Genomic DNA, 27,264 nt, shown 5'->3' with positions numbered 1-27,264 from the left:
CCCGCCAACCCTGCGCTGCCCCGGAGGTACAGGTGCCGTGCTATGGAAGCAGCTCGTGTGTAGAACCCGTTCTTATCTTAGGGAGTGAGCTCTTTATGCTTGGCCGGCTTGACAGTGTCCACCTATTCAGGGGCTTTCAACTTCCTGGACTTTCTGAGGAAGGCTGCCAGGGCTTTGACGAACTCCCGCTGGCTCACGTCTTTTACAGTAACTCCAGGCATTGAGCAGCCTCCGAGCTGCCAGCCGGGGGGAAAAGGCCATTCAACAAATATTTACTGAGCATCCAATAAGTGCCAGGCACTGGGGAGACAGGGGGCCAAAGCAGCCCTAGTCTCTACCCTCAAAGAGCTTCCTTCCAGTGGGGGAGACCCCACCAGTCACATAACCTCATGGACAAATGTGACAGTGACGAGGGGTAGGAAGGAGAGGTGCATGGTGCTGAAATAGGCTTGGAGGAGGGACACGATCTGAAATCGGAAGGGTGAACACAAGTTAAGGAGCTGAGAAGGGACGGGAAGAGCGTTGCAGACAGAGGGAACCAGCATTTCCGCGAAGCCCTGCAGCCGGAGGGAGCAGGCAAGCGCACACGCCTGAAAGGATATGGGGGTCGGGGCTGAAGCCTGGGAGAGGTGTGGGCAGGTCAGACCACACAGGCCTTGAAGGTCACCTTAACCAAAGGAGCAGGAAGCTATTTAAGAGTTTTAGCAGGGAACGCAACAGGGTCAGATTTGCATTGCCAAAAGATCGCTCTGGCTGCAGAGTGTATTGGGGGGTGCAGAGCAGGGGTGAGTGGACCGGCTGTAGTCCGGGGAGAGACGGGCACCTGGGCACCTGGGCGGGGTGGTGGTGGTGGAGCAGGATTGGGGATATAAACTGGGAGGTAGAGCTGCCGGAACCTGCCGAGAGATTGGATGCGGGTGAAATGGAGGAGGGGGCTTTCAGGGACATCGCCTGGGTTTTTGGCTTGGCAGATGGAAGGTGGCTAGTGCCAGCTACAGTGAGAGGGAACCCCAGAGGAAGACAAAGTTTAGGGAGACAAGTGCGACTTCGGATGCCCTGGAGGAGGTTTTGAGACATGGAGGAACTATCGACTTGGCAGGTGGGTGCCTGGGTCTGGAGCTCAGAGGAGGTCTGGGTTAGAGATGCTCATGTCTGTCATCTGTCCAGAGATGGCAGTGGGAGCCATGTGCACAGAAAGGACAGCCCCGTTTGGACACCAGTTCTTCGGCAGCCAGTGTTTCTCCCACAGCCCAGCCAGCTTTCTTTACCCTGTTTCATAGGTTCGCCAGGCCCCCGGCCCTCAGATGCCCATGGGTTTCTGAGTTTCCGGATTCACCTTTGTCTCCAGGGTTTCTTGGCCACTGGGAAGTCACACCTCAGCTGCTGAGTGCGTTTGCGCAGTTCTGGTGCTGCGAGGTGTCTGACTCACTGTTAGAGCTGGATCATAGGGAAGACTCACTCTTGTGGTTGTCCATATTTTTAAAATGTATGATTATTTTGTTTTGGGGTAGATAGTACATGCATTTGGTAAAAAAAAATTTTTTTTCAACATGCAAAAGCATATTCAGTGAAAGTTTGTTTCCTCTTTGCTATCTTTTGAGAACATACCTTTATGCGATTGGGGAAGCAGGAAAATGTTTATTTATCATATAAATGTTCCAGAGACAGAACAGTAATAGAACATTGAAAATTTTGAAGACTGGGCATTTGTTCTTAAGAGTGTGTACCCTGGGGGAACTTGATATATTTTCTTTCCCCCCTGACTTTCTCAATTAGTTGGGATTATGTTAGGCTTTATATAATAGAAAACTCAAAATAACAATGGATTAAACAATATAGAAGTTTATTTTCCTGTCATACAAGGGAAGTTTGGGAGTAAGCAGTCCAGGCCTGGGCTGGTGGCTGCATGGTGAATGCAAGATCCTCGCATCATCTCTGATTTACTTTAAAAGAACAAAATGACTTCTTGATACTTTACATATTCAAATTACAAGAAAATAGTTTTCACTTGAACTTTCAGTATCAATCTAAAAGTGAATTGTGGGCTTCTCTGGTGGTGCAGTGGTTAAGAATCCGCCTGCCAATGCAGGGGACACAGGCTCGAGCCCTGGTCTGGGAAGATCCCACATGCCGCAGAGCAGCTAAGCCCGTGCACCACAACTACTGAGCCTCTGCTCTAGAGCCCACGTGCCACAGCTATTGAGCCCGTATGCCTAGAGCCCGTGCTCCACAACTAGAGTAGCCCCTGCTCGCCGCAACTAGAGAAAGCCTGTGCACAGCAACGAAGACCCAACACAGCCAAAAATAAATAAAATAAGATAAATAAATTAAAGAAAAAAAGTGAATTGTATGTTTTTCTTTTTAATTCCATTGGTATTTTTATTTATTTATTTAATTGATTATTTTTGGCTGCGTTGGGTCTTCGTTGCTGCAGGCGGGCTTCCTCTAGTTGTGGCGAGCGGGGACTACTCTTCGTTGCGGTGTGCGGGCTTCTCACTGCTGTGGCTTCTATTGTTGTGGAGCATGGGCTCTAGGTGTGTGGGCTTCAGTAGTTGTGGCATGTGGGCTCAGTAGTTGTGGCTCGTGGGCTCTAGAGCACAGGCTCAGTAGTTGTGGTGCATGGGCTTGGACCAGGGCTCGAACCCATGTCCCCTGCATTGGCAGGTGGATTCTTAACCACTGTGCCACCAGGGAAGTCCCAATCGTATGCTTTAAAACTTGTGTTTTTGCCCCAAGCATAACAGAAATACTATACATTCAGTGAAATTACTAGACTGGGTTTCCTTTTAGCAATTCTAGAGAACTAAGCACCCTTTTTACTTAATCTATAGTTAAAATTGTCCTTTTCGAGTAAGACCCAGAAAGACAAAAGAAAAGTAAAATAATAAATTGCTCTATTTGCATCTTTTAAGGGTAAAGGTCACCATAATTGCACAACTGACTTCTTCAGCTTGAACTAATTCCTAATTTTTTCCCAAGTTTCAGAAGCGCATGCTCAAAGCTTCAGTATAGAATGTGGGGACTTAAACTTCATATAATCCCATTTCTTATCAGGGTAGTCAACTGCTGCTCAGATTTACCTCTAAGCTCAACATTTTAGAACTAAATGACCACTGTCCTCCAGTTACTGTGTCTTTAAAAAAAATTAGGCTAGTTTACAACAAAAACTGCATTTTCCTTACTAGACAGACTAATCATTTTTTAAGGAAGGGTACTGTGGCTCCAAGAAAAAAATGCTTTCATTCTGAAAGGCTACCCCTCGCTCTCCAATTCTCTCAGCAAAGTATTTTGCCAGTATTCTGGAAACGTGCATTACAAACAAAACAACAACTTAATCAGATAAAATATATTTTCTGAACTTTTGGAGCAGATGCATTAACCTCCAGTTGTGGGTGCCAGCATAACAAAGCGGGCGCTCTCGTTTTGCATTGTATTACTTCTGAATTTTTCATGGTGTTTCCTAAGTGTTGATGTTTTGAAGTAGATAGAATATTTTCTACACCAGCAGGAGCTGACCACACAGAAGAGATAAATATAGCTTTCCTTGGAAACGGGGAGGCTTAGTAAACAGAATTCTGCTCCCTTACACTGAGAATGTAACTTCTCAGAAGAGTGGGGACTACCCAGGTACACGGACTGCAAAACACTGGTAGCCAAGACGTACGTGGCCTTGTGCTCTTCTTATCCTTCAAGTCCGTCCTTGGTGAGGGCACATGGGGAGGCCAGCAGATGCCCATGCCATGCACTTTCCTGCTCCCAGCCTGCTTATCCCTAAGTCATCTAATAGGGATAGGGGTCCTCTGGGGTCTCTTCCTGCATGAAGATTCGGCACAGTAATAAGGGCTCTGGGGGAAGGGGAAGGAACACACATTGGTAGAGTACCTGTTTTGAGCCTGTGAGGTCGGCGTTATCCCCATTTAATGAGGAGGCCACAGGTGCTCAGAGCAGTTTGGTAACTTGTCCAAAGCCCCTCAGCTGGTAAACGGCAGAGCTGGGCTTTGAACTACTCAAACAGGGAAGCAGGCTAGAAGATCCTTTACTGTAAACTCCAGAATGTTCCCGGTTCTTAAAGTCAAAGGTAGTCCGAGTTGCTGTTGGTGGGGTGATGTCTCATGGAACGGAGGTTCTCCAGGAAAGCCAGGCTGGCTCTTCAGATGGGAACACCCAAGTGGGCCACCAGGCTTCCCCAAACTCACAGGGTGTTTGCATTTCCTTGATGTAGGGCAGGACGGGGTGACACCTTGTTCCCAGGGACCCAGTGACTAGGTCTGCCCTCTTAATGTCCCACCCTCCTCCAGGAATCAGGCTTACCTACGGCTGACTTCTGAGTCAGTAGTTCTCACTGAGTAGAGAATCAGAGCCCGGGTGGTGTGCCACCATACAGGCTTATAGGGAGGCCTGCGACCGTGGTCACCCTACACTCGTGACTGCTCAGCACACCCCTGCATTGTTAAGGCACATGCCCCAGTCTTGCTCTTGAGGCCTCTCTTTCCTGGGCTACATACGGACCTGTCCCCTGTCTGCACACTGTATTCACTGGGGAGTTTAAAAAATAGCGCTTGGGCTCCAGCCCCCATACCAAAGGAAAGCGCTGTTCTCAAGTCTCTTACTACAGATTCGTTTTGCTTGTCTTTGTCCTTTATATAAGTGGAGTCATGCAGTGTGTGCTCTTTTGTGTCTGGCATCTTTGGCCCAGCACTGTTTGTGGGACTGATCCCTGTCACTGTGTGTAGTTACAGATTGTCTGTTCTCTTTGTATGGTGTTCCCTTGTGTCAAGAGACCATCATCTGTGGTGGAAGGACATCTGGATTGTTTCTAGTTTTTGGCTTCTACAGATCGGATCAGATCGTGCTGTTACGGACATTCTTGTTTGTGGCTTTTGGTAAACACGGGGACACATCTTGGTTGGATCTATACCTAGGAATGAATTGCTGAGTCATAGCGTTTGTATCTGCCCAGTTTTAGGAGGTTCTGCCAGACAGTCTTCCAGAGGGATTGTATCAAAGTCTCCTGTTACATTTTGATTCATCCTAGTTTCTCTCTAGCACTGTTACCTCAAGTCCAATTTTGAGGGGACCCTCCACAGACCCTTCCATCTTAAAGGTCAACGTCTTACCTGAGTCCAGCGGTAGGACTGAGGCCCACCAGCCAGAGGTGGGCCTGAAACCCCAGCCCTGCAGCTTCAAGTGTGTGCCTGCACTGACACTGAGCGCCTCCGTGGGCAGAGCCCCGTGCTTGGAGCCCCGGGGAAGACAGAAGAAACAGAAGATCGCATTCTAGCTGGAGGGGGCCGAGGGGTTGGGGGAAGATAGGAAAGACACCTGCAAGGAAGGTGACTTAGACGGCGTCTCCCCAGCTTCCTTCCAAGCTCTCAGCAGTCCCCCTGCCTCAGGCAGGCCTGAGCTAGCTCATAACCCCTGGTGACCTTGAGCAGAGCCATGTGGTCTCCCTGAGCCTCCGCCCGCTCTCTTTGTCACGTCGGGCTTGGCTATTACAGTATTCAGTTCTGTGGTTTATCGGCCACCTGTTACAAACAAGGCATGGTGGGGATTTGGGGCTGAACAGGACAGAATCCCTGCCTTTGAGAAGCACACAGTTTCATCGTACAGAAAAATCCTCCCCAAGTAACAAAGCATAAGGAATAGAGGTGGTCTGGGGAAGGGTGGGTTGTGGGTCTGGCTGTCTGCATTAGAATCCTGCCATATTTCCCCTCCAACCCCACCTCCTTTACTGGCTGTGATCTCAGACAAGTTACACAACCTTGGTTTTCTCATCTGTAAAGTGGGACTGTTGTGAGGATCAATAGGTCAAATGATACAAAGTGCTCACAGCAGTGTCCGAGGAAGCCCTCCCTAAGACGCCTGCTACCCTCAGACCTTGAGCCCACTGGGGTGAGAGTTCAGGACGAGCATAAATACACACTGCCATGGGGTCAAGGGTGGCTCACAGACAAGAGGTTTTGCGGGCTCCTGAGGGAGGAAGCGCAGGGTTCTGATGGGGGAAATGGAGGGTTGTCCCAGGATCTGGAGGTCTGTTTGTGGGGGACAGAGAAACTGCCTTGTATGGCTTTAGGCTCCAGAGTCGGGGTGCCTCCTGGGGCTGGCTAGGAGTTTAGCCTGTAGCTTGCAGGCGGTGAGGACAGATTATGGAATTTCTCCTCCCAAGGAAAAGAGGGCTGGTAAAATGTGAGAGTTGGGCTGCTGAGACTTTCACAGGCCTGGCTGCGGGGGCAGCAAGCCCCCCTGGAACTGTAGCATTTTCTTCAAATTTCTACTGGGATCTTGGACACCATGGATGTGGAGTCATGGGTCCACCCTTCCCCCTGAGGGTTACAACCAGGAGGGCAGCTTGGGGAATCCAGCTTTCTGCACAGGACCAACTTACCAGTCTGTGCGCTGAGAGAGGCTCTGGGATTGTCTGCTCACCTGTTATCTTGGAGATGGCATTTTCTCTTTGCTATTTATTTATTTATTTATTTAGCGGTACGCGGGCCTCTCACTGCTGTGGCCTCTCCTGTTGCGGAGCACAGGCTCCGGATGCGCTGGCTCAGCGGCCATGGCTCACGGGCCCAGCCGCTCCGCGGCGTGTGGGGGTCCTCCTGGACCGGGGCACGAACCCATGTCCCCTGAATCGGCAGGCGGACTCTCAACCACTGCGCCACCAGGGAAGCCCCTCTCTTTGCTTCTTGATCCTATAGAAGGGCCACAGTCCCTCCCACCTCAGTCAGGCCCAAGTGTTTATTCAACAACTGTTGGTGAGATTCCTGCATCTGCCAGAACTGGGCTCGCTGCTCACTGGGATACCTTGGGGAGCAAGACAGATAGCCAGCCTTCTTAGAGTTTATAATCCAGTCTAGAGCAAGGGTTCTCAAAGTGTGGTCCCTGGACCACCAGCAGCAGCATTACCTGGGAACTAGTTAGAAATGCAGATTCTCCGGCCATACTCCAGATCCCTTGAATCGTTTAACAGCTTCTCAGGTGATTCTAACACATCCTGAAGTTGGAACCGCTGATCTGCAGCATGGGTTCTGCACTGAGGGCAGTTTCCCTCCGAGGGAACATTCGGCCATATCTGGAGATATGTTTGGTTGTCACACGGGGCGTGGTGGGGTGGGGGTGGGGGGTAGGGGAGGAGGTGGAGCTGGTATTACTGGGTAGAGGCCAGGGATGCTGTTAAACACCCTACAATGCACAGGACAGGCCTCATAACAAGGAACTATCTGGTCCAAAATGTCAGTTGTGCTGAGGTTGAGAAGCCCTGCCCTAGAGCAGTTACAGTAGAGGGCAGCGAGGGCAGTGGTCCTTTTCTCCCTTTGTTCCAGGTGTGTTGCTCCCTGGCCACATGACCTGGGGTGAGTCACGGCCACCCCCGGCCTCAGTTTCCCCAGCTATGAAGTGAGGGGGGTGAACTCACGTTGCTGAGTTCCTCTTTAGCTTGGAGGTTCAGTGGTTCCAACCTAGCAACTGGCCGACCCAGGGAGGTTGGGCTGAAGCAGCCCTACTCTTCGTCTCAGGTGTCAACTGGCCTAGAGAGGCATTGTGGGAAGGGAGGCAGGTAAGGGCTGTGTCATCTGCCTAGTGCTATCGCCTTCCCAACCCAGGCTCCAGCAGCTAGAGTCCAGCTGGCCTTGGGTTTCCCGGTGAACAGTGCTTCTCCCCATTGGGGGAGATGGGGAGCCCAACCCCAAGGAGCCCGCCCTGGGGAGGAGAGTCACCAGCTGGCTCCACGCCCTCGCCTGCACTGGGCAGGGACCTGGGCAGGCAGAGCGGCGCCTTCTCTCCTGAGCCTCAAACTTCCACTTTCCTCATACTCTAAGTAAACCAGCAGGGAGGGCCGGAGGCCTGAGGGCAGCCGCGGCACCCTGGTAGCCGTCCCGCCGGCGCCCGGCACGCCCAGACTCTCCACGCCCCGGGGGTGGGCGTCTCGTCTCTCCCTCCCTACCAGGGAGCGCGGGGGCGGGGTTAAACCTAAGGACGCAGGGGGGCCCTGAACTCTGATTGGTCGGACTCTGAGGCCCCGCCTCTTCTCGGAGCTCGCTGACCTCCTTCCTCATGGACCCGCAGCTCCTGTGCACCGGGAAGGGGAAGGTCTTGTTTATTGTTATTTAATTTTTCGGAAAAAAAATGTGCAGGCCTGAGAGACCCACTCGGGTAGACGGCCGCGGCCCGCGTGCAGTCGTGGCTCTCCTGTGCCCTGAGGGTCCCAAAGAGCAGGTATGTAGGCTTGAGGCTGAAAACATGCTGAAGGGAGACAAGATGGGATGGGGGCGGGGTTGGCAGGAGCAACATGCCCAATGACAGGGAATGAATGCTTTGACTACAAATTCTAATCCTCACAAGTGCGATGCGATTCGGGGCAAGTCCTTTGCCTGCTCTGATTCTTACCTTAAGTGAAAAGGAAAGTCAAGTTCAATGAATTTTGACTCCTTAGTGGGTGGATTTGCATGGGCCATGGTTTATCACATCCCTGGAAAACCCACCTGCAGATAGTCAATGCCTGTTAACACCTGGCTAACCTAGAGCGCCTTACTTCGTGTGCATTTAGTACCCACTATTAAATAAAGGGCGGTTAGTAGGTGGCAAATTAACACACTGCAATAAAGCTTGCTTTGTAATCTGAGATCAGAGGCTCTAAAGCGCCCTCCTTGAGCCAAGGACTAATATTCTTATTATCTTAATTAGGATGCAAGAGAGAGGGCTTTAAGCTTTCTCCTTGAATCTGTTATTTTTCCCTGGGCCGTGGCCTATCATGGTGCCCCTTGTCCTGGTTCCCTGAGTTTAGATGCAGTGCTTGAACACTGATCATTTCAACATTCTCTCTCGTGGTTCTGTTTGCTGTTGAAGTCCGGGGACATAACTACGCTGCACACACATCAGATCTGCTAAGTTGGTAGGACCCAGCAATTGTTAAAAGGCAGTGGGGGGGCTTCCCTGGTGGCGCAGTGGTTAAGAATCTGCCTGCCAATGCAGGGAACACGGGTTCAATCCTTGGTCTGGGAAGATCCCACATGCCGCGGAGCAACTAAGCGCAGGTGCCACAACTACTGAGCCCGCGTGCCACAACTACTGAGCCCACATGCCACAACTACTGAAGCCCGCACGCCTAGAGCCTGTGCTCCGCAGCAAGAGAAGCCACCTCAATGAGAAGCCCACGCACCACAATAAAGTGTAGCCCTTGCTCGCCGCAACTAGAGAAAGCCCACGTGCAGCAACGAAGATCCAATGCAGCCAAAAAAAAAAATAACTAAAAAACAAATAAATTAAAAAAAAAAAAGGCAGTGGGGAGTGAGGGTGGTGCCTGCAGCCGCCCCACCTCTCCTGCAGGCCCCTAGCAGGTGTCTGGGTGCAGAACTCCACAGCTCTGCTTCCCTGGCTGCTTCCCAAGGAGCTGATCAAAGGGTGAGAACTCAGAGCTCATGTGGACAAATGAAAGCACTGGGATAATTCTATGCAGAAAAGGGAAAGTTGGGCATTTATATCCCAGCAGGAAGTGACAACCGTGCTCTTGGCCTCTCTGCGCTTGACAACATCCTGCAAAATGTATCGTATTTGCTTCTACCGTGTATGCTGATTTCACAGATATTGGCAAAGTGCCTTTCTGGGCAGGCATTATGCTGGGCACTGGGGTCAGGGCAGGGACCAGGATAGACACAGTCCTTGCCATCCCAGCTCCAGACTATCGTGTCGTGACCTTCCCACTGAGTGAACTGTGTCCATCTGCTCCTGCTGCTGGGGGCAGCTCTGCTCTCTGCCTTCTGCCTTTTCCCGTGTGCTCCCCAGTGCCCCACAATCCCTAAGCCTAGTCCTGCCTTCGAATACCACAGAGACTAGCAGCTGGCTTTTCTCCATCTTCTCAAAGGGTAGGGTTTCCTGGCAGGGAAAGAGCATCTCTCTGGGGGAGGCGGGAGAAGCCTGTGCGTGTTTTCTTTTCTTGGCAGGAGCAAACCTCAGAGCCTCAGCAAGCCCCCAGCAGAGTCCTGTGGCAGATAGAGGGCACCCTAGGGTGGGTTTGCTAGCAGCGTCCTCCTCCTGCCCCAGTTTCCCAAGGGAGAGTCCGGATGGGCCTGGGAAGCGGATCTTCTGAGGCCTCACCTGAGATCCATGCTTTCTCCTCCGGTTGGGTCCTGACGACCCTGCATCCAGGAGACCCTCTGCTGGCTCAGGCCCGAGGACGGTGCCCGTATTCATGCACATTTCTCTGAAGGTGAACCTTCGGGGGGTTACTTCCCCTGGGAATGTGCAAGATGAGGAGCTAGATAATAATGCTGGGCCAGTGTCAGCCTGGTACTGGTTTACAGGAACTAAGTTCTTTCTTCCCCTTCTGAGAAAAAAGCAGGGGAATCAGACTAATGAGGGTTAAAAGGGCTGAGTTGATATGAAATGTAATAGGCAAGTCTATAGAGACAGAAGTTAGATCAGTGGTTGCTTGGGGCCTGGGGTGGTGTGAGGGACAAAGTGGGGTGATAGCTAAAGGGTACAGGGTTCCTCTTTGTGGTGATGAAAATGTTCTAAAATTGTGGTCATGGTTGAACATATCTGTGAATATACTAAAAACCACCGGGTTGTACGCCTTCAATAAGCGAATTACATGGTATATGAATTATATCTCAATAAAGCTATTGACAACCAACTGAGATATGTAGCCACGTTTGGGCCACTGAACACTCGCCCACCCCGAATGAACTTAACCTCCCAGCTCTTCAGACCTCCCCTCTTACCCCTTATGTGTACCCTGAGGACAGGCCCTCCTCAGAGAGAGACAGCAAGGGGCAAGCATGGCTCCATCTCCTCTCCTGAGCCCACCACTCAGAGAAGTCCCTGCGTCTCCCGTTGGGGTGGGGGTGTCACGAGGGTGGAGAAAAGCTTCTCCAAAGCATCTGGAGCCAGAGGCCCCTCAGAGAACCATGAGGCCTCAGAAATGCAGGCCCACCGCCCAGGGCTGTGCAGAAGCCAACGCAGCTTCACCTTTTCCAAATTTGATTCATGAATTTCATAGCTCAGTAGGATTATGGGTAATTTTTGTGTCTTTTTCTGTTGTTTTCCAATTTTTCCATACTATGCTTATATTATTTTTCTCAGGTCAAAAGTACCTAAAGTCGAGGGTTGGGTGGGAAAGAAGTCGGGGATCTGGCGTTTCCGGCCAGAGGTCAAGGTGGATTCTATCCCCCTTGCAGGAGTCATGTGGTTGGAAATACTCCTCGCCTCAGTGCTGGGCTTTGTCATCTACTGGTTTGTCTCCAAGGACAAGGAGGAAACTTTGCCACTTGAAGATGGATGGTGGGGGCCCGGGATGAGGCCCACAACTGGGGAGGACGAGAGCATCCGCCCATTCAAGGTGGAAACGTCAGATGAGGAGATCAATGTAAGGCACCTCTTTCCAGGCGAGGGAGCAGAGGGAGGGTGGGGAGGCCCCTTCTGGGGCTGGGCCTCAGGCTGGGGCTGGGATGGGGGGGGGCTTGGGAAGTGCTCCTCTGGGGGGGGGTGTTTTTCGCCTACTCTTCTCCCACTGGGCTCTCCCGCTCTGCCCACCCGTCCCTTCTGGTCCTTCCCTCCCCTGTTTCCGCCTTCCCCTTCCCAAGGCCCAGCAGTACCCAGGCCGGCGAGTGGGTGCCAGCCAGACCCAAGGGTCACAGAAAGCAGCTGTTTTTGCCTCCTTGGTGCCCCACCTGAAGCCCTGGGGGTGAGCTTGTCGGCTCAGGGCCTGGGTGGAGATCGTGAGTGAAAAGCAAGGCCGTGGTGACATAAATGCTGCTGCACAGGGCCAACCGTGGCCAGGCACCTACTGTGTGTCAGCCCCCTTGTAGTCACATGCAGTCCCTGCAGTCATGCAGAAAGTGAAGCTCAGAGAGGCAAAGCAACTGACCCAAGGTGACCGAGATAATAAGCAGAGGGTTTAAACTCAGATCTGTCTAACTCCAAAGCCTAGGCCCGTCCTCTGCACGGGGCTGGAATCAGGATGGATGGACATGATCGTGGGGTGGGCTGATCTGAGAGCGAGGCTTGAGCAGGGCCAGGAGGGTGGGTGGGACCTGGGATGTCCCTACTCATCCTCTTCATTTTGTGGGTGTGGGAGCACCTACTGTGTGCAGGCCCTGTGCTGGGTGCTTGGAAGAAGAGGGAGAGCCTTCCCTCAAAGAACTCCTAGTCCAGCAGTTGAGAAATGTGGACAGAGAAACGTTAATGATTAATAGAGATAAATGTGGTAAGAAGTGCCGATAAAAAGTCATGGGAGCGCTGAGGAGGACGGGATTAAAGAGCGGAGACAGGGCTTCCCTGGTGGCGCAGTGGTTGAGAGTCCACCTGCCAATGCAGGGGACACGGGTTCGTGCCCCGGTCCGGGAAGATCCCGCATGCCGCGGAGCGGCTGGGCCCGTGAGCCATGGCCGCTGAGCCTGCGCTCCGCAACGGGAGAGGCCACAACAGTGAGAGGCCCGCGTACCGGAAAAAAAAGAAAAAAAAAGAGCGGAGACAGCTGTACCCAAGAGAAGCCAGACTGAGGCTCCCTTGGTAGCAGTTGATGAGGTGTCGCTATCGAGGACAGAGGCTGAGCCCTGTCGATACCTCCTTTAGTGGGTTCCTAGGCTCAGCGTCTGACATTCCTAAAATCTGTGTGGAGGTTACTGCCGTGCTTGGGAGGACACTCTGGGAAGGGTAACACTTGAGAGGCTCTGTGGACCAACTTGAACTTCCCCAGCTGGGGCTGCTCTTTCAGCTTGATGCACGCCTTCCCGTGAGACTTGTACCCTCTCTCCAGGTCTGTCATTTTTATCCTAACTGAGTTAGGATATACTGTATCGTTCAGTGCTGCGTATCAGAGTCAGCAAATCCATCCTGCCACCTGTTTTTTTTTTTTAATTTAATTTTTATTTTATATCTGAGTAGAGTTGATTTACAAGGTTGTGTTAGTTTCAGGTGTACAGCAAAGTGATTCAGTTATACATAGACATATATCCATTTTTTTCAGATTTTTTTCCCATATAGGTTATTGCAGAATATTGAGTAGAGTTCCCTGTGCTATACAGTAGGTCCTTGTTGATTATCTGTTTTATATGTAGCCTGCCACCTGCTTTTGTACAGCTCCCATGCTAAGAATCGTATTTACATCTTTAAATGGTTGGAAAAAAATCAAAAGAAGAATAATACTTTGCGACATGTGGAAATTACATGACATCAAATTTCAGTGTCCATAAATAAAGTTTTTTTGGAACACAGCCATGCCCATTTGTCCATGTACCATCCACGGCTGTTTCCACACTACAGGGTAGAGTGGAGTGGCTGCAGCTCAAAAAGCCTAAGATATTTATGATCTGGCCCTTTACAAAAAAGTTTGCCAACCCTTGCTGTATATAAGCCTCGATCAATTAAAGATCTGTATTGTTCATACATTTAAAAACTGAAAGATGAGAAGTAAACCTGAAGTCGAAAGTGAAGAACATATGTTTGGGGAACAGCCACCGCTGTGGGAAGCCAGGAGGTTTCTTCTGGGATAAACCTAACAACCCAGGGCGCACGTGTGCAGACCAGGAGTCTCCTCACCTTGTCTGGTGAAACTTTGCTTTGCCTCTGCTATACATATTATATATAATATATGTTAATGTAATTATAATATATAATACATATCATATATATATTAACTATATTAATATATAATATATATTACATATAATATATAGGATATAATAATATAAAATATATAATATATTATACATTTTATGTAATATAATAATGTTATAAAATATATAATATTGGGGTCTTGTGGCTGCAGGGAACTGTCTTCTGGAAACAAACTTTCTCTTGTGCTGTGCCTCATTCACCTTCTCTACTTGGGGTCCCGCATTTTGCTCCAGGATTTACACCAGAGGATTGACAAGGTCCGTTTAACCCCACCTTTGGAGGACAGCCGCTTCCACTACGGTTTCAACTCCAACTATCTGAAGAAAATCATCTCCTACTGGCGGAATGAATTTGACTGGAGGAAGCAGGTGGAGAGTCTCAACAGATACCCTCACTTCAAGACTAAGATTGAAGGTATGTTTCCAGAACACCAGCTGGAGGGGGATGTATATCACAGGAACGGCCTTCTTAGGTACTGGACGTGACTTAGGGAATTCCCTGGTGGTCCAGTGGTTAAGACTCTGCGCTTCCACCACAGGGGCATGGGTTCGATCCGTAGTCAGGGAACTAAGATCCCGCATGCCTCCCAGTGCGGCAGAAAAAAAAAAAACAACCTTCCTTAGATACTGGACATGACTTAGATAAAGCCAGGAGACCCAGAATTCAATTATTGGCCACTGAGATGTATTTGGAAGGTATAACGTCACAAGGATGCAAAAATAATGCAGAATCCCAACAAATCCAATGGTCTTTAGAACTAAACAGGAAAACATATAAATAAATTAAAAACCAAAGAAATGCACAATCCACTTCAGTGATGGAACAATCTCTGAGAGGATGGAGATAAGATTTAGATCTGGGCGTGGCCTCGGGTCAATCAGCCCCTCCTTGAAGCTTTGGAGTCCGTGATGCTGTGACTGTTCAAGGGTGCTCAGCCTGTCAGTCAAGGTCCGAATAAAAACTGTCCTGTCTCTGCAGCTCTAGACCTCCTGTCCCAACAGTATCACAGGTTGTCACCCAACTTCATCTGGAAGGGAAGGTATCTCTCAAAATGTTCTTGGGAAAGTAACCTAAGATCATTTGGGAGGAGATAATAGTTTCCTAAGTGGAAAAGCATTTTTTTAGCCCCAGAAAGATTTAGAATCAAATATAGAAGTGCTTAAGAAAATCAAGCTCATGCTGTTAATTTTTATAAATTTATCTGTTTTTAATTATGGTAAAATACACATAACATAAAGTTGACCATTTAAACCATTAAGTGTACATTGTTATGTGTAACGCCACAGTGGAGTAAGTACTTTTATATTGTTATCAGCCAGCACAGCCATCTATCTTCAGAACTTTTTTTATTTTACAAAACTGAAACTCTGGGGACTTCCCTGGTGGCACAGTGGTTAAGAATCTGCCTGCCAGTGCAGGGGACACGGCTTCGAGCCCTGGTCCAGGAAGATCCCACATGCCGCGGGGCAGCTAAGCCCGGGTGCCACAACTACTGAGCCTGCACTCTAGAGCCCGCAAGCCACAACTACTGAGCCTGCGTGCCACAACTACTGAAGCCTGCGTGCCTAGAGCCTGTGCTCCGCAATAAGAGAAGCCTCTGCAGTGAGAAGCCTGCGCACGGCAACGAAGAGTAGCCCTCACTCGCCGCAACTAGAGAAAGCCCGAGCACAGCAATAGCCAAACGTAGCCAAACGAAGGCCCAACGTAGCCAAAAGTAAATAAATAAATAAACTGAAACTCTGTACTCATTAAGCAATAACTCCTCATTCCCTCCCTCTCCCTAGCCTCTGGAAACCACCATTCTCTTTTCTGTCTCTATGAATTTAAATATGATTCTGAATCTAAGTATCTCATATGAATGAAATCATACAGTATTTGTCCTTTTGACTGGCTTATTGCACTTAGCATAATGTCCTCAAGGTTCATCCATGTTGTAACATGTGTCAGAATTTCCTTTCTAAGGCTGAATAATATCCCATGGTATAGATATGGCACATTTTGCTTATCCATTCATCCGTCAGTGGACACTTGGGTTGCTTCTGCCTTTTAGCTATTGTGAAAAATATTGCTATGATTATGAGTGTACAAATATCTGTTTATGTTCCTGCTTTCTGTTCTTTGGGTATATACCCAGAAGTGAAATTGCTGAGTCAAATAGTAATTCTATGCTGATTTTTTTGGGGAACTATAATACTGTTTTTCCTAGCAGTTGCACCATTTTAAATTCATCTTCTTAAAAAATGTTCAGAGAGGTTGTATTTACCTTCCCAAGGCTGAAAAGTGTGGGAATTGTCCAGTTTCCTAATTTTCCACCAGAGGAACATGTAAGTAGAAAAGTCCTAACTGCTTACATATATCGTGTGTGAGTATATATAAAACTGCGTGTGAAAGAGCTGCATACTGATTTTCATATGAGAATGTTTTGTCCCCAGGGACAGTGTCTGCTTCTGTAAATGTAATAAATACTACATTATAGGCAAGGGCCTCCCTGCATTTGAAGAGTAGGTTCTCATTTATATGTATTTGGGGATGAAAAATAATAAAATGAGTAAATATTTTTTGAAGTGTACAAGATTCTCAGTTTCTCCAAATTCTTGCCAATATTTGTTATTTTCTGTTTTTGTTTTTGTAATAGCCATCCTAAAGGGTGTGAAGTGGTAGTATCTCATTGTGGGTTTGATTTACATTTCTCTAATGATTAATGACGTTGAGCACGCTTTCATGTGCTTGTTGGCCATTTGTTTTTCTTCTTTGGAGAAATGTCTACTCAAGTCCTTTGTTCATTTTTGAATCGAGTTGTTTGTTTTTTGTTGTTGTTGTTGAGTTTTAGGAGTTCTCTGTATATTCTGGATATTCATCCCCTATGAGATAATGTGATTTGAAAACATTTTCTCCCATTCGGTGGGTTGCTCTACCAATAATTTTTCATGTTGAAGAAATTGCGCGTGTTTGGAATTTTAGATATTTGTAATGTTTAAGAGAATTTGGCCTTTGCAAATAACAGATACGACTTTTCAGTACTAATTTAAAGTGGGTAGTTGAGTCATGGATTTAGACCTGTGATTTTATATGAAAATCTTCCTGAGTTTATATGCAATATTGGAAGATTTAAGCCTCACCATATTTATAAATTTAATTTATTAAAATGTAAGAGTTACTTAAAGTTTGTGGAAGATATACTGGTTAGTCAAATCAAGTAAAGTTCTTATAAAGGAAATTGAAATTATACAGTGTTTAAGGGAGTGTCATAAAGCAAGTATAGACGTGCAGCCCCATTAATCAAAGGTTCCTGGAGAATGACTGTCAACATTTGCTAGATTAAGAAATATACAGAATAATATTTGTAAGTTGAACTCAAATGCTTAATGAAGAGCTTGAAATTTGTAACTTCAGTAAGTTGAAGAATGATTTTTAAATCTGTAACTTCAATAAGTAGGAGAATAATTCTAAATATAAACCAGTTGTTGCTGTGCACTTTAGAGGACTTTGATACCTTCTGTCATGAGCCTAACACGAGGATCTAAACCATTTTATCTAAGCCAAAGTACCTACAGGTCTTTGTATGTAATTTACGAAGGTTGCCTTTTTGTGTGTGTGTGTTTGGTACGCGGGCCTCTCACTTTTGTGGCCTCTCCCGTTGCGGAGCACAGGCTCTGGACGCATAGGCTCAGCGGCCATGGCTCGCAGGCCCAGCCACTCCGCGGCATGTGGGATCTTCCCGGACCGGGGCACGAACCCGCGTCCCCTGCATCGGCAGGTGGACTCTCAACCACTGCACCACCAGGGAAGCCCCGAAGGTTGCCTTTTGGATCCCTGGTGCCAGATGCCTGGCTCCCTTGGGTTTGACTCAGCTCCTTCTGTTACCCCAGCTCTTCAGTGTCCATCCGGCAGATATTGACAGGGCACCTCCTGTACCCAAGCATTCTGCTTGTGACACACAGTCAGAGAAGACAAGGTCCCTGCCTTCCCAGCTCACAGGCTCTCGGGGATGGTTATAGCATGTGGTAAGGGGTGCTATGAGGGAAGAGGCTCCGGGAACTTTTTGAGCCCCACATGCCACCTGGGAGTATAAGGGAAGGCTTCCTGGAGGAGGAGGCATCTAGGCTGAAACTTAAAGGATGGATGGGAGTTTGCCAGGTGTGTGGGGAAGGTTGTCCAGAGGAGGGAACAGCATGTTCCAAAACCCAGAGGCAAGAGGCACTAAAGGGCTGTTTCCTTCCTGGAGGCTTGCAAGCTTGAGAAAGCCTTACCCTGCTGGACCGTCTCAGGGTTCCTCACGACATCACAGGATATCAAGTGTTTATAGCACAAAACCTTCTCAGGGTACAAGTGCTCCAAAGGGGGTAGTTTCTCGCGTGGAGTTTATCACGGAAGCAGCCCACTGTGACTGAACCTGTGTGCAGTTCAGTCACTTCCCTAGGCCTGCAGCTTGGCCTTGGCCCTGGGCCCTGCAGTGTGGGTCCTCCTGCTGGACCCGGCTTCACGTGCCGCCTGCCCCCCCGCCGCCACAGTGCTGAGCTGGCCACCTCCCAGCCTTGGGCCCAGCATGCCTTCAACGTGTCTCTTTTCCTGGCTCCCCAGTCCAAGGAAAAGCCTTCTTGGCCCAAGAAGGCTCCCTCGTCACTCTCTCTGCTGCTATCCTCCTCCCTCACTTTTGGACCTTTTCGGGGTCCTTTCTGTCTCTGCACTGACCCCTGTGCTCCAGGCTGCTCAAGGCTCAACCTCTGACCGCCCCCCTCCCCGCTGCTCTCTCCTCATCCCCACTAGCCTCCTTATTCGGCCTGCCTGTTCCTGCCACTTCCTTGTTCTGTGATGAGCTTCTGGCTCCAGCCCATGTCCTGGGCCTCCTGCCACAGATCAGTCTCTGTTCTCAGAGAGTCTGAGACATTCAGGGGCTTCAGAGGCCTCCGGGGAATGCAGCCCATCACCTCCAGACGGGAGGGGGGAGTCGCCCGAGTCACAGGGAAGTGAAGGTTCAGGGCCAGAACCCAGCTCTCCAGCCTCCCAGCCTGTCTGTTCTTCCTTCACCTGTGGCCACGGTTTCAGCTCGGGCCCTAGGCTGTGACCACCGACTCCCCTCACCCCCTGGCCAGGCTCAGTGCTGCCCTCTGAGCCCAGTTCGTCTTCTTGATTCTGACCCAGCAGCCTGGGCACAGAGAACCTACCGGTACCACGTAGGGCAACCGAGAGAGCGTTTCCTCCCTAAAGGGAGGGGGGGCCCATAGGGCATATTTTAACATTTTTTTTTAATTTTAAAAATTTACGTTTTTAAAATTCAAAAAGTACAGAAGGAGACAGAGTGAAAAGGAAGTCTCCCTCTTGTCCCTCCCCAGGGACAGTGTCTGCTTCTGTTAAACATACGCTTCCAGGGGTTTCCCTGGTGGCACAGTGGTTAAGCATCCACCTGCCACTGCAGGGGACATAGGTTCGAGCCCTGGTCAGGGAAGATCCCACATACCGCAGAGCAACTAAGCCCGTGCACCACAACTACCGAGCCTGCCCTCTAGAGCCCGCGAGCCACAACTACTGAGCCCACGTGCCACAACTACTGAATCCCGCACGCATAGAGCCCGTGCTCCGCAACAAGAGAAGCCACCGCAGTGAAAGCCCCTGCACTGTAATGAAGAGTAGCCCCCGCTCACCGTGACTAGAGAAAGCCTGCACGCAGCAACAAAGACCCAACGCAGCCAAAAATAAATAAATAAAAAATGAATAAATAAATAAATTTATTTAAAAAAAAAAAAACCATACGCTTCCAGGGATAGCCCATGCATACACAAGAATGGATGTATATGTATGTTTTTTCTAACTTTAAACTCAAATGATAATGTGATTGATAGAATTCGAATAAAAAATAATCTCACATCATGCTCTGTGTTCCAAAGGAGATAAAATTACCTTCTAAAATAAACTTTAGGAGTAAATTTAGCAGCATAGAAGGACACCCAGGATATATTGTTAAGTGAAAAAAAATGAGGTTCCAAAATAGAATGTATGTAGGGTTCTATTTTTGTTAAAAGAAAGTTATTTTCTCTCTTTTTAAAAAAGTCTGAATTGTCTGAATAGCCAAAGAGGAGCCTAAGGAGACATGACAGATAAATGTAATGTGTCCTGGATGGGACCCTGGAATAGAAAAAGGACATTGGGTAAAAACTAAGGAAATCTGAGTAATATTCCATTGTTTGTATGTACCAATATTATTCAGCCTTTAAAAAGAAGGAAATCCTGTGATATGTGACAACATGGATGAAGTTTGAGAACATTATGCCAAGTGTTATAAGCCAATCACCGAAGGACAAATACTGCATGATTCCACTCATAGGAGGCGTCTAAAATTGTCAAAGAGAGTAGAATGGTGGTTGCCAGGGGCTGGGAGGTGGGCGAACTGGAGAGTTGCTAATTACTGGGTACAAAGTTTCAGTTACAGATGAGTAAGTTCTAAGGATGCGCTGAAGGACATTGCGCCTGTAGATAATGATACTGTACTATACACTTAAAACTTTGTGAAGACAGTAAGTCTCATGTTAGATGTTCTTACCACCATAAAATTTAAAACATTAAAACTTAAAAAGAAAAAGACTAAGGAAATCTGCATACTTAAAGTAGGGACTTTAGTTATTAATATATCGGTACTGGTTCATGCATTGTAACAAATGTACCATCCTAACATGAGATAATTAATAGTAGGGGAAACTGAGTAGTGGTATACGGGAACTTCCTGTACAAGCTTCACTATTTTTCTATAAATATAAAATTGTTCCCCCAAAAATTTGTTGCAAAAAGTTGGACAGACAACACAATGTTCTCTTCAGATCATGGGATTACAATGTGGTTTTTCCCCCCTTTTGATTTACCTTTGTTTCCTGTTTTCTATAGAAAACATGGATTATTTGTATAATGAATAAACAACAGACCTTGCTATCGGTGCCAGCCCTCATGGTGGAGGGCTCCAGGTGTGCCAGCAGCCCTGGCTGTGTTTGCCTTGAACATCCAGGCGCAATCCAGGCCACTTGCCTTGGAAGGGGCTGCTATCAAAGGGACTCTAGTGGGGCCTGGAATCCATTCACCTGCCCTTGGCCAGGATGGTGTTCCAGTGCCCAGCACTCTACCTTAGAAAAATTTTCTCCACTTAAAAAAAAAAAAAGTTATGCATATGTCCATTGTAGAAAAATTTAGAAGTTCATATAACACAAAAAAGACAATGATTTACTTGAAATTCTATTGCTCAGAGAGGACTACTTCTTATATTCTTGTAGTTTATCTCTTCAGACTTTAAAATTCCTATGCACACCATGTAAACATATGCATACATATGACTGTTTACGAAAATTGGGTCATACGATGGATATGGCTTGGTAGTTTGCTTTTATCACTTAGCAATGTATATGGAACTGATTTCCATATTCAATACACGTCGACACTGTCATTCTATTTTATTTATTTACTTTTTGGCTGCACCGCCCAGCATGTGGAATCTTAGGTCCCTGACCAGGGATTGAACTTGTGCCCCCAGCAGTGGAAGCGCGGAGTCCTAAGCACTGGACCGCCCGGGGAGTCCTGACCGCCAGGGAAGTCATTTTAGATGACTGTGTTATATTTCAGTATACTGTTAAACTATAATCTATTTCATTCTCTACCGCTGGATATATAGGGCTTTTTTCCCCCCGCAATTTGTCAATTACTAAACAAGTATTCATTGAGTGCTGCCACGAGCCAGGACCTGTTCTGGCCTCTGGGAATCAAGCCGTGTGTGAGCAGCCTGGCCCCGGCCTTACAGGCAGAGCTCACGTTCTCACGTGAAAGGGGCACGCTGCAGCTGGCCATGACGCTGAGCAAGCTCCCTGGGTATCTGGAGCTCCGTGTAAGCACGCAGCCAGTACCAGCGGTGGTGACTGTAGTCGATACCATGGGGCGCCGGGGGTGGCAGCCCTGCTCTGGTGGTGCAGAGCCTGATGGGCTGCCCTGAGAGCTGGGACTGTGGCCTCCACAGCCTCAGGGCCCTCTCCCCCTGACCCTGACCGTGTTCTGTCTCCCTAGGCCTGGACATCCACTTCATCCACGTGAAGCCCCCCCAGCTGCCCTCCGGCCAGACCCCAAAGCCCTTGCTGATGGTGCATGGCTGGCCTGGCTCCTTCTTCGAGTTTTATAAGATCATCCCGTTCCTGACTGACCCTCAGAACCATGGCCTGAGCGATGAGCATGTTTTTGAAGTCGTCTGTCCATCCATTCCTGGCTATGCCTTCTCAGAGGCATCCTCCAAGAAGGGTACAGGCTGCTGCAGGCTGTGTCACTGCCCCAGGGGTGGGGAGTCGGCTGGGACAGCTTCCTTCAGAGCCTAAGGAGGCTGAGGAAGGAGGGGTCTGAGACCAGAGGGAAGAGAAGCAATGGGGGCGATTTTATTGCCAAAGGGCCAGTGCATCTTCTCAGGTTGTGAGGGATGTGGCAGGCGTCACGACTGTCCAGAGCTGGCTCAGGGCCCGGACTCTCGTGTCCTCAGGAGCTGCCCACTCAGGGCAGGTCCATGTGTGGGCCCTGCACTGTTCCGGGCCAGCGAGGTCAACTAAGCCCCGCAAGCAGTGTGGGCCCACGGACGCCCAGCCGGACCGGCCTGAGCCCATCACACACCCTCACTGTCTCCTGCACCAAGGCCAGCACCAGGGGCACTGCCTTCTGGGCACTGGGCACCCCACCTTTGGGCTCCAGGATTCCTTCTCACCCCCTGTGAGCTGCTCTCCCCTCAGCCTGGGGCGGGGGGGATGAGGAATCTCAGAGGGCCCGGGAGGACCCATGGCGTGACCCCCGCACGGTTCTTCTTTCCCCTTTACAACCAGGCTTCAGCTCAGTGGCCACTGCCAGGATCTTTTATAAGCTGATGCTGCGGCTGGGCTTCCAGCAATTCTATGTTCAAGGCGGAGACTGGGGAGCCCTGATCTGCACCAACATGGCCCAGCTGGTGCCCAGGTGAGGGTGGCTGTCAGGCGTGTGTGTACGTGTGCAGGTGTGTGTGCACAGCCCATGTGAGGTGGATGTGCAGGGAGGCGGGTTATGCACGCCAGGCCCTGCCTGGGCGTAGTGTCTGAGCCTTGGAGCAGGGGCCACACAGGCAGGATATGTGTGGGCCCAGGGGAGACAAGGGAGGGTCCTCGTCATTCAGCTCTGCCTGGGGCGCTTCGATGTGGATCTTCCCTCCACTTGGTGTCACACAGGATTGGTGATTCTGGGCCAGGTTCCCAGGCAGAGAGGGCCAGTTAGAGGAGGGGAAAGTCTACTCCCTGATGGACCAAGTCCTGGGAGAGGCCTGACCGGGACCTGCTTTTCCACCATGTGGTCACCCCAGGGGCAGATGCCGAAGAGGGCTGGCCCTGTGCTCTCCAGCCCTGTGGCCTCTTTCTCCTCCATCTCCGCCCCCATCGCTTCCCCATCCTTGATGTCACCCAGCCTCCCCTGGCCCTTCTCTGCCCTCAGCCACGTGAAAGGCCTGCACTTGAACATGGCAATCATTATAAGAAATTTCTACACCCTGATCCTACTCCTGGGATGGCGTTTTGGGAGGCTTTTTGGCTACACCAAGAGGGATATGGAGCTGATGTACCCCTTCAAGAAGGTCTTCTTCAAATTAATGAGGGAGAGTGGCTACCTGCACATCCAGAGCACCAAGCCGGACACCGTAGGTGAGTGGGCAGGCGGAAGAAAGCCTGGCTCAGTGGTTCGGGTCGGGTAGGCTTACATCCATTCCATTCAGCAAGGCTCCCAACCGGGGGGAAGCCTCACCCACCCCAGGAACACGGTTCACGGGGTGAAAACCTCTCGTGAGAGACTCAGAGCTCCTTCCACCCTTACATGGCATTTCTCCACAGACGTGAGTGATGCGTGGTCATAAAATTCCCAAACAACTCCACTGAGCGGCATCAGTGTTCCTGTTGGCTTTGACCCCTGGTGCCTTCACCCCTGAGCCCAAGTCCTACAGTGAGAAGCAGAGGGATGGACAGGGATGGGGGGAGGACGAAGCCTAGGGCTCTTTAGGCCTGGGGCTTTGGGGGCAGGAGGGTGCCCCAGGGCCTGGGGGCAGTGTCTCCAAGACACTGAGGAGGGCCCAGCAACCGTTTCTGCCATCAGGGCCCTGTTAAAGAATAATATTTTTTTTAAAGATATTAATCACACAGCTATACTTTGTGTGTGTGGGGGGGTATACTATATATTTTGTCAATAAAGTAAGTTACAAATGTAAATAAAAACCTCCCAAATATTTAAAAAGATAAAATCATACAAATAAAAAATGAACACGTGTAAAAGATTTTACTTAACTCATTAATTAATAAAGGAACTAGTAAAATGTAAAACAGAACAGTTCGAAGGCAATTGGGAACACTAAAGTAAATTTGCTCATAGATGCAAAACTTGTCAAAATCCACAGGGTAAAACTCAAGTAAATCTCCACTGGACAAATTTATTTTTCTTGTAGTTTTTTTGAGATATAACTGACATACAGCACTGTATACATGTAAGGTGTACAGCATAATGACTTGACTTACATCTGTTGCAAAATGATTCGCACGATAAGTTTAGTTAACATCCAACATCTCATAGATACAAAAAAAAAGAGAAAAAAAATGTTTTTTACTATGTGATGAGAACCTTTAGGATCTACTTTGCTTCTCTGTGAACAAGAATCATTTGCATTCCTGTCAGTTTTCAACAATTTACAGAGCTGTAAAATAGCTCTAAGACAAGGGAAGAGGGGTCCCCTTGACAATCACATGACTCCAGAAAGGTCCACTAGAAACTCTCCGAATTCCACTCAGAGGATACCCAGAAATTGTTTTGCCCATTTCCAAGTCTTTTAGAGTTTCCGTGACAGTCTCATGCTCACACACGTTAGGCAGCTCATGATAATAACAGTGTTTTATAAAACCAGTTTTTTTCCTTCTGATTATAAAAGTAATCCATGTTCACTGTCAAAAAATTGAAAGATGCAAAAAAGCACAAAACAGAAAAGACAACCGCCTGAAACCTCTCGTCCTTCCCTACCTCTCCCCTCCCAGACCTGCAGAAGAACTTGCTAACATTTTGGTTGATGAATTTTCGCAAATGGGATCTGTCCATATAACCAGCACGCACTCAAGAAACAAAGCATGACCCACCAGCCCAGAAGCCACCTGCACCCTCTTCTGGGCACTACCCACCACGCCCAGGGCAGCCACCCTCCTGACCTCTGACAGATAGATTGCTTTTGCCTGTTTTTATACTTTATATGCATTGGAATCCTCAAATAGGTGCTCTTTTGAGTCTGGCTTCTTTTGCTGAATATTTTGTTTGTGAGATCCATCCATGCCATTTTTAATGCTTGCTCAGTCTTTGAGCTTATGAGTAGATCAATATGATCTGTAACTGATTCCCTATTTCGGACTTTTAGGTTGTTTCTAATTTTTCACTAATCATAGAATAGAAACCAAAAAAAGCCCGCTTTTAAAAAACAGCATTCATATGTATTTCTCATTTGGATCCTACAAAACCTGGAGTCGTAGACTCTTCAGTGTGAAGGAAGTTGCCCATGTAGCGTATGGATCCCTAAGAGGTAGTGGGAGAGGTGTTACCCCTTTGCCATTAAGGATTCCAAGGCCAAGGGTCAAGGAAGTGAGGTGCTCCTAGAGTTAGGGCAGGGCTGTGCTCTGACGCGGGCTTCCTGCCCACGGTGCCGCTCTGTGGGGCCAGCACCACACCTCTGTCCTGCTGGCCAGCTCCCTGGCCCCAGGCCTGAGTCGCTCGCTTGCTTCTTCCCTTGTCAGGCTGTGCTCTGAATGACTCTCCCGTGGGACTGGCTGCCTATATTCTAGAGAAGTTTTCTACCTGGACCAATCCAGAGTTCCGAGACCTGGAGGATGGAGGCCTGGAGAGGTGAGACCCCATCCACCCCTGCTGCTGGCACCACCTTCCTTACCCCCCTCCCTTCTCGCCATGTTCATCTCTGCTTGCTTAATCTGGGTGGGATGGTCAGCAAGTTCCATCTGTTGCTGGATGTCCCACAAATCCTCACCCTGTGGCCAACCTAACCCTGATTTTTGGAGGAGGAAGCTGAGGCCCAGAAAGGTCTAGCCTCACAGTGGAGGGGTCGAGAATAGGATGCAGGGCTCAAGACTGTTCCGCTTGCTAAACAGCCTCCTCCTGGAACCGGGGCGTCCAGAGGGCAGCAAGAGCCTCTTTTTGGCCAGGACGTAGGAGCAGCCCATGGCCCCTCCCCCCTGAACCTCGGCAGAGCCGGGCCTCATGGCTGTAGGAATGCATGCTCTGTGGAAGCCGGTCCTGCAGGATGGCTGCAGAAAGAGTGGGGAGGCCGTCCTGCCTCCCGAAGCCTTGGAGGCTGCGGCCTCGACGGCGCAAGACTCCTGGGTCCCTGGTCTGACTTAAGCTTCATCAAGGTTGGTCTTGACCCACCTTCTCCAGGGCCCATCCCTTTTGTTATTCCTTCAGAGACACAGAGGGTGCCAGATACAGTGCTAAGATGTGGAAAAGAGTGAATGGATCTGGCCCTGGAAGTAGGGACTTTGTCTAAGCCATGCCCTAGCCCCAGCACCTGGAACAGCACTGGGCATATAGTTGGTGCTCCATAAATATTTGTGTGGTGAAATGAGCTCTAAAGATACATGCCAAGGACTGTGGGGCACAGAGAAAGGAGGATTCACTTTGTTTAAGGGACAGGGAGGGGAAATGACTGGGAGAATCTATTTGATCTGGGCCTTAAAGGATGAGTAGGAGTTCGCCAGGTGGAAAGGGCGGAGAAGGGAATTTAGGCAAAGAGCAGAGCAGAAGCCAAGGTTGGAGCGATTAAAATGCACGGTGTGCTTGGAAGGGGTCCCTTGTCCCGAGGCTGGAGCAGGGACAGCGGAGCCACACCAAAAACTCATCCCTATAGGCGGCTCCTCCTAGAGCCTCACCCTGGGATCTGTCTCCCCCGCCCCACACTGGGCAGCACCCAGAGGTCAGTGGAGTGCCACCGGGAGCACCCTGGCGAGGGGTCCGGCCCTGCTCCTTGCACACAAGTACCTGGAGCCAGATGGGAGGCGGGCCAGACCGCCCACGGGCTTCCCCCTTCAGCTCCTGCTTGGCTGCATACCAGGAGCACCAAAGCTTTGAGCAGGGGACAGATGTGATCAGAGCTGTGTTCTATAAGGGACACAGATCTTTTTGCAGGAGGGTGGAAATGGTTGCTGTGGTAGTTTGCAAGCTGTGGTCATAGCTGTAGGGGAGATGGAAGCACTTGGCCAACTTGCCAAAAGCCAGTTCACCAGTTTTTTTGTTTTTTTTTTTAATTTATATATTTATTTTTGGCTGTGCTGGGTCTTCGTTGCTGCGCGTGGGCTTTCTCTAGTTGCGGCGAGTGGAGGCCACTCTTCGTTGCGGTGCGTGGGCTTCTCATTGCGGTGGCTTCCCTTGTTGCCGAGCACAGGCTCTAGGCACGCAGGCTGCAGTAGTTGTGGCGCATGGGCTCAGTAGTTGTGGCTCGCAGGCTCTAGAGCGCAGGCTTAGTAGCTGTGGCGCATGGCTTAGTTGCTCTGCGGCATGTGGGATCTTCCTGGATCAGGGCTTGAACCCATGTCCCCTGCATTGGCAGGTGGATTCTTAACCACTGCGCCACCAGGGAAGTCCCAGTTC

General features: G+C 49.3%; 1 protein-coding gene across 2 annotated transcripts in view; it reads left to right on the top strand.

The window, feature by feature from the left end:
* Window positions 1-27,264, top strand: part of EPHX1 (epoxide hydrolase 1) — a 39,429-nt gene that overhangs the window by 8,337 nt on the left and 3,828 nt on the right. Inside the window, exons 1-7 of one of the 2 annotated variants that reach the window (XM_082615794.1) lie at window positions 8,038-8,214; window positions 11,175-11,362; window positions 13,848-14,028; window positions 21,652-21,879; window positions 22,446-22,575; window positions 23,080-23,285; window positions 25,401-25,509. In XM_082615794.1, coding sequence (XP_082471920.1) covers window positions 11,180-11,362; window positions 13,848-14,028; window positions 21,652-21,879; window positions 22,446-22,575; window positions 23,080-23,285; window positions 25,401-25,509 — 1,037 coding nt within the window. In that variant the 5' untranslated portion in view covers window positions 8,038-8,214; window positions 11,175-11,179. Of the gene's footprint in view, window positions 1-8,037; window positions 8,215-11,174; window positions 11,363-13,847; window positions 14,029-21,651; window positions 21,880-22,445; window positions 22,576-23,079; window positions 23,286-25,400; window positions 25,510-27,264 lie in introns of those variants that run through there. The other variant, XM_082615793.1, reaches the window with a different exon arrangement.

The sequence above is a fragment of the Mesoplodon mirus genome, assembly GCF_964341445.2.
Source record: "Mesoplodon mirus genome assembly, chromosome: 3".
Lineage (NCBI taxonomy): Eukaryota > Metazoa > Chordata > Mammalia > Artiodactyla > Ziphiidae > Mesoplodon > Mesoplodon mirus.
This window is presented reverse-complemented; position numbering and strand designations above follow the sequence as displayed.